At 36.0% G+C, this 6,898-nt stretch overlaps 1 protein-coding gene across 1 annotated transcript; it reads right to left on the bottom strand.

Moving 5' to 3' along the window:
• Nucleotides 1-1,466: 1,466 nt before the first annotated feature.
• LOC125744391 (homeobox protein BarH-like 1) lies at nt 1,467-5,252 on the bottom strand. Its single transcript, XM_049016146.1, has 4 exons — nt 4,847-5,252; nt 3,423-3,714; nt 3,126-3,210; nt 1,467-2,927 (listed from the first exon to the last, which is right to left on the bottom strand). The coding sequence occupies exons 1-4, from the start codon at nt 5,043-5,045 to the stop codon at nt 2,766-2,768; spliced, it is 738 nt and encodes a 245-aa protein (XP_048872103.1). The 5' UTR covers nt 5,046-5,252; the 3' UTR covers nt 1,467-2,765.
• Between the last annotated feature and the right edge of the window lie 1,646 nt (nt 5,253-6,898).

Below are 6,898 nucleotides of genomic sequence, written 5' to 3'. Positions count from 1 at the left end.
ATATATTATAAACAATACAATGTCCCACAATTGTGTCAAATTATATTCTGTTCTAAAGTCAAAATATATTCATAAAGGAAATTTAAAAACAGCAATTGACCAAACTGCAATACAATCAAAAATAGCAAAAACCATTAAACTCATTTCATTCACAACAGATTTAAATAATTTTTTTTTGAAATTATTCTTAAAATGCTATTGCCAAAAATACATAAAAATAATTAAGGAATAGGAACATGCAAGAAAACTAGAACCAGGAACCTTAGCTGACCAGAATTCTAAGTGATTTTAAAGCACGTTCATTCAGCGCGAGAAGTATAGCAAAAGCATCGCAATTTAGAAAAGCAGTTAACTACATCATCAGTAAAATCACTGGTTCACGTTTTGAAAAATTGCCGAGACTGTATTTCATATGACTGCAGAGTATATCATTTTAATGTAAATCATGGGCCTAGATTTATTTATTTATTCATAGCGTTTCACATTTTAACACTCGGAACTCGGAACAGCTTAACGAACCGGTGAAACACCTGACTGTGGAGTGAGGAAAGCTGTTGCTTCTGCCTCGGTAGACCTTTTTCGATGATATATAAAGTGGCAATATTTCTTCTTATTATTATTAGTAGTAGCACCGACGAGAGCTCCGAGTTACCTCAGTAATATTGTGTTAATGCTGAGAGGCTTGTTTTCCTCTCGTCCAGCGCATTTCATTGTAATGTTGACCCTGTGTTAACATACATATGGCAAATGAAACTGAAACTTGAAACCAAGTTCGATCTGTCATGGACAAGAGCGTTTGTAACGGATGGATATCATACAGCTATATTTAACTAATAGCCTATATCAACATATTGCTAAATTTGCTAGGAGGGTATAAAGGAAAAAGGATATGAACATGTCGATCTTTTAACTATAAATAAAGACAGTGACAAACAGGCAAATTAGCTCCTGATAAATTTGAAGGAATAATAGAAAATATACGCCTAAGAACAGTCCATTCGATGGCGTTACAATACTCTTTCGGTATGCTGCTTAAGAAAATTTTAACTACGTTTTCTTATGCTATTGGAAATGGACAAATGTAGGTGAAAGAAAATAAAACCGTTCTAGGGTTTTATCAAGGAATAAAAGTAGGGGGACATAAACGATATCATTTTACGTGGTGTTATTCTCTGTTTACCTGCGTGTTACAGTTCCGGTTTTAGTCTTTAAAATAGCAACCAAAACGACTTTGCTTCCAAAAACAAGTGGCATATAATTCATTGCATGTAAAATAACATAACACTGTATGTTAATTAATTTTTCAATTAATTATGCATTCTAGTGGGCTGGTAAGATGGCCAGCCATGTTAAAACATACAAATGGATAACTTGTTGAATATAGATTCTAAAAAGTTTAATAAGGATGATTAGAAATGCGTGTAAACACGAGTATGGTATTACAGCGCATGTTTTTCTAACCACAATAATGACGTTTATAAATGACGTAACATCCGAAACGAGCAGAATCCCTGCACTGATTCAGAGGCTAGAATAAGGCAAGTTCCAGTTGTAGCCGACACGGTCCTTAAAAAACGCAGGGTATATTTTATTGGAAGAATGTAGTCTACAACAAATAATTACTCCACACGTAACATTATGTTTGCATGCGAATCACCGGCAAGGACACAAAAATCACTGTATGTCTTTGGAGACGAAAGACAAGTAGTACGACATTAACAAACGTCACCAGTCCTCACTAAAAAGATCAACATTGACAAGCAAAACACCCTAGCTTATTACTTCTAGTGCAGATTTTATCAACGCTACGGTTTAAAAAGTACAAATATATAGGGCTCAGTTCTCCCATGCGTATAAGTCAAAATCGCGTAACTTTTTAAGCGCTTAACTTAAGAGAAAAGACCCCATGATTGATAGTGTTTCTATAATTGCTTACCAACGATTTCTCATATTGCTTAACACCAGCTGGGGTTACACAATGGGTGTTCTGGAATTAAAGGAAACTTTAAAGAATGGAATACCGTTCGAAGTAATCTATAACGCTATACATTTATGTGACAATGCAAAGAAAATGTTTCCATGACATTAATTTTATAGAGCTTACTGTTCCGACACATATGCAGCATTGGAGGGCATATTAAAATTGTAATGAGACAAGAGAAACGAAATGTAACAAATAAATGAAAATTTACAGTTGATCCGTTGATGCATTTGCAGATGTTTCACACAATAGGGAAAGGTAAGGGGACATAAATCCCGATCCCTTGATTAGGAAAATTTTATGTTACATTTTTATATAGGGGAGATATATATGTGTGTCTGTGTAAATGTATATGACTCTTATATGATCCTTACGGAATTTCAACGGGATTCTTACAATCTGCATATATCTTACCAATGTTAAAACAGCATATTAAATAAATGTACAAGTAATAGGAACTCTCAACACAAATACTAGAGTACTCAGACATTTCACTGAAAGAGGGGACAGAATCAGTGATCTGCTGAACGTTTTTGTGCGTCCCTTTTGCATGGGGCAGAAAATAATTGACTGGCAGGACATTCATTTGGTTTCCGCTTTTCTAAACGATTGGGGGCACCTAGTTGCTGAGGCTCTGTTTTTTGAAAAATAAGCTGAACGAAGCTTATACCACGTGCGAGACATTTATCTCCAGCACCACTCCTCAGTTCCCCTGGATACACCCAAGAAAAATACAGTTCAAATGTTCAATAAACTGTCACCGCCAGGGCAGCCGTACTCCGTTTCATTCCTCCTGGTTTACGTTGTAATTTTTCAGACCGCCTGACTCCAGATTTTTGTCTATAGACTTCTCTTGCTCTGAAAGCTGCTCACTAGAGGGAAGGGAATTCTTCTTTGGACGACCTTTTGGCTTGGTGGGGGATTGCAGCCCGCCACCTTGCAGGACCTGTGCATAAGAAACGTGTGCGAAATATTAACACACCGTTTTTCAGGTGATGCTGCACACAAAGACGCGAATCAAAAATAAACATCTTCTGGAAGATTCCATTTCACACAGGGGCACGAGGCAACATTTATGTTGTTTTATTCCAATTTATCTATATAAATATCTGTATATCTGTAGAAAACAATTAACGAAACTTACAACTTTCTTCCACTTCATTCTTCTGTTTTGATACCACGTTTTGACTTGTAACTGACTTAAACCCAGCGACTCAGCAAGGTCTATTCTGTGAAATACAAAAATCACTCGCTATGGATTTTTTAAACCACAAGCTGCATGAATATTATGCAGCACTAACTATAGGTATCATAAAGATATAATTGGATAGTCAAATTGTACGAAATCTATTTATACTGAACAATAAGAAGTCAAATACAACCATTGTTTCATGCAGCTCCGGCTACATCATACTGCGATTGTCAAATGCGTATTTTATACCTATCCGGTGTGGAAAGATACTTCTGTTTCTCGAATCGTTTCTCAAGGCCCACAAGCTGCAGTTCGGTAAACACTGTTCGGCTCCTTCTGCCTTTCTTTGTCTTGCTTTCTCCATCAAGTCTGGGGTTAATCTTGCCGTGGAGATGCGGTTCTAAGGACATATGCCGAGAAGCGGAGCTGGCCTGCAGTCCCGGCGGTCGGGGGTAGAGCGCGGATCCCAGCGGAGAGCCGAAAGAGCACGACAGAGGGCAAAGAGGCAACTTGAAAACCCCAGTATGATCTGGTTTCAGGCCTGCAAGTAATAACAACAGCAATTAAGAACAATAAATTATTAAAATCATGTGCAAATATTTCTTTGTATTTATGCAAGAATACGTTGTATTATATTTTATAGCTGACATCCAAACTCTTTGATACATATTAGTATGATTCTTAGACACAACATGTGAATATAAAATTGGCTACTGAAACAATGAATTTCTCAAGCTAAACCAAAACAACATCCAAAGATTCGTCATAGGAGAAACTGTGCACACTTCCTTTCCAAGAGTTTAAAACACCTAAAGATGTTTTTATTTTTTTACAATAAAAGGCACGTTCTCAAACATAGAGAAATGGAAAACGAACAAAAAACTAGACATTTCTTAGTGTTATATATATATATATATATATATATATATATATATATATATATATATATATATATATATATACTCGCTTCACATTTTGTTGGCACTGCAGAAGTCCGACAGCTGGAACTAAAACGCGGAACATCTGGCGGGCTACTTACCCACTACAGCACCTGACACCGTAATGATCATGAAAATTAATTATTATTCGTACATTGCTGAACTGGAAAAAAATGTCGGCAGTTAAATACGGTCTTTAATGATCATTTTACCACTGTGCAATTCTGAATTATAGGTCATTATACGCAATTTTGACTTAGGTACATTCTTTTCTACAAATAATATATTATAAATGTAAGTTTAGTACGAACATCGTCTGTTCTATGCACATTTGAAACTTTAATAGTCTGAAACAATGGATTTACGAGGACATAGTTAATTATGAAAATGAACTAATTTGTTAATACATACCAAACTATATACGAACTACACAGAATCCAGTTCACTAGATTTGTTTTGCATGCTCAGAAATACAAATCCGACTTAAATGTTTTCTGTAACGTAAGATTTAATTTGGCATGTAATGAACTGAGTCATCTAGGTGTATGATCTGTGAAAAAAATGACTTGTTATAAAGTCAATGTTTTAATAACCGTTAAATTTCTCACAACTAATTTAACGCTTATTTTCATTGTTACACATCTCAGAAATCGCGTTATATAGAACGTTATTCCATTACGATATACCATTACTTAAGGCACATATTAAACGTAAATGTGGAAATTAGTTGCTTACCGAAATGATTGTGATATGATCGTGTTGATAAAAGTGCTTGCAGTCCAAGTCTGAGCGCTTCTCCCGTCGGAGGAGACATGTTGGCGGCCGGGGGATCATTCAGAATCTCTTCAATCATGAAACTCCTAAATCTGTGGGATCGATCCGGTAGCGCATTTGGAGGACTGTGGAGTTCACGAAAATCCAAAAGACGATGCATCGCCTGACTGATTTGAACCGGGAAACGAAAAAATACCGTTTATTCGCAGTTATTGCACAAGAAGACTTCGCATTTCGAACAACAAAAAAATACTTTCAGCATTTGGGCATCATTTCCAAACAAGATAAGGCTTTCAAGTTCTGTATCCGTTTAACTTGCACTTTTCTTTATGCTTGTGTTTGTGCGCGCACATTTCCAAATCGACATCCAAATCGACGTTTAGAGAAGATTTGCCATTTAAGAAGGTATTCTCCGCCCACTTTAAGTAAGTCAGCCTATTAGTAAATGCTGGACGCACTCTGACACTCTTTGTAGGACATAAGAATGGGATACGCGTCAAAAAGCGCCGAAGCCCGATAACTAAGTAGGCCGTTGTATAGTTATAGATACTACCCGTAGATGTAGATATTGCTTAGGTCCATGTGAAGCTTTAGTTTATAAAAAAAATGCTATTTATGCAATGAGAAAATTATGCGCAATTTTTAATTAGGCATATTCATGGTGTGCGTACTGAATATGGTAAATAGAGCGAAAGAACAGGCCTAACAGAACACTGACTGATATAAATATTTATTACGAAACCCAAAGAACGAGAAACTTCAGCGACTTTATTCTAAATATTTTTTTTGTAGTAGTTAATTTTTACAAATAGGAAGTTTCTGTTTTCAGCGTATATGACATTCATTCTGAACTAGCGTTAATTCTAAATTAGCGAACGTGTATTTAGAAACAAGAGGAGCTGCTGCATTAGGCTATATAAAAGTAAAAGCACTACTTATGAACTGGTTGGTCTGAATGTTTATTAAATTAATTATATAAAGATAACTACAATTATAAATTATAATTTTTCGTTATAACCACTGCGTAACCGCAGGCAGCACCGTCAAAGCGGTCAAGAATTAAGGAGAATTAATCAGTTAGCCCTAACCAAAGGTGGCATCACATCCTATTTAAAATTGTCATAAATATTTATTTTTGCAGTTTGATGGAAGTTTTTACAAGGGTAGAATTGAGTGTAAACGTCTTTCTTTTTAATTAAGTAATTAATTAAGTTAGCCAATGTGTGAGTGTATTCCCCATGGAGAACATTAGGCTATTAATTCCGATGTGCCTAGGGGCGTGGCCATGGTTTGGCCTAGGCCCACCCAGTCAAATAGCTGCTTTTCTTGTAATAAATCTGCAATTATTAAAATTAGAGCTTGTAAGATACTGGAAAACTTCAGATATCATGATGTGATTTTTTTGCGATAAATATTGCGATATTTCTAAGAAAAAAATGATTTCAAAAGAAATTAATTTCCAACAAACCCGTCTATGAATGATTTATGAAAATAATTTTGATTGCCTAGCAGATCGAAGCTTGGTGGCAGAAGCCGATATGACTTGTTTTAAAGAACAAAAAACGCCCTTTTAGAACAAACACAGACCACAACCAACCACTAACAGTACATAATGAGTAATTGCAGGGATATTGTTCAGTTTTGTACTGGGGTTAATGCCAGAGGAACTATTGAACTATTTCAGGCTATTGCCAACTTTTGTTCAGTATGCACCTCTGCACTCAGCAGCCCCCTTATGTTACTGTATGTGGTTTCTATTGTTCCTAATCATTTCCACTTTACAACAGTACCGGTAAAAAATAGTTTTGAGTTTTGCTGTAGTACAGTTGACCATGGGATATCTAGCAGGGAAGAAATTTCACAAACTCACGTATTGCAAAGGTGACAGTACTATTACTCCTGAATTTAATGAGAACAACCCATTCTTTCACAAATATGTGTGAACCTGACTGCATGGCTAGGTGCTTGATTTTATACTCCTGGGGCAATGGGTCTGAATAAAACACCTGAATT

This window comes from Brienomyrus brachyistius, chromosome 6 (assembly GCF_023856365.1).
Source record: "Brienomyrus brachyistius isolate T26 chromosome 6, BBRACH_0.4, whole genome shotgun sequence".
Classification (NCBI taxonomy): domain Eukaryota; kingdom Metazoa; phylum Chordata; class Actinopteri; order Osteoglossiformes; family Mormyridae; genus Brienomyrus; species Brienomyrus brachyistius.
The sequence above is the reverse complement of the archived record's forward strand: the minus strand, read 5'-3'. Positions and strand labels throughout refer to the sequence as shown.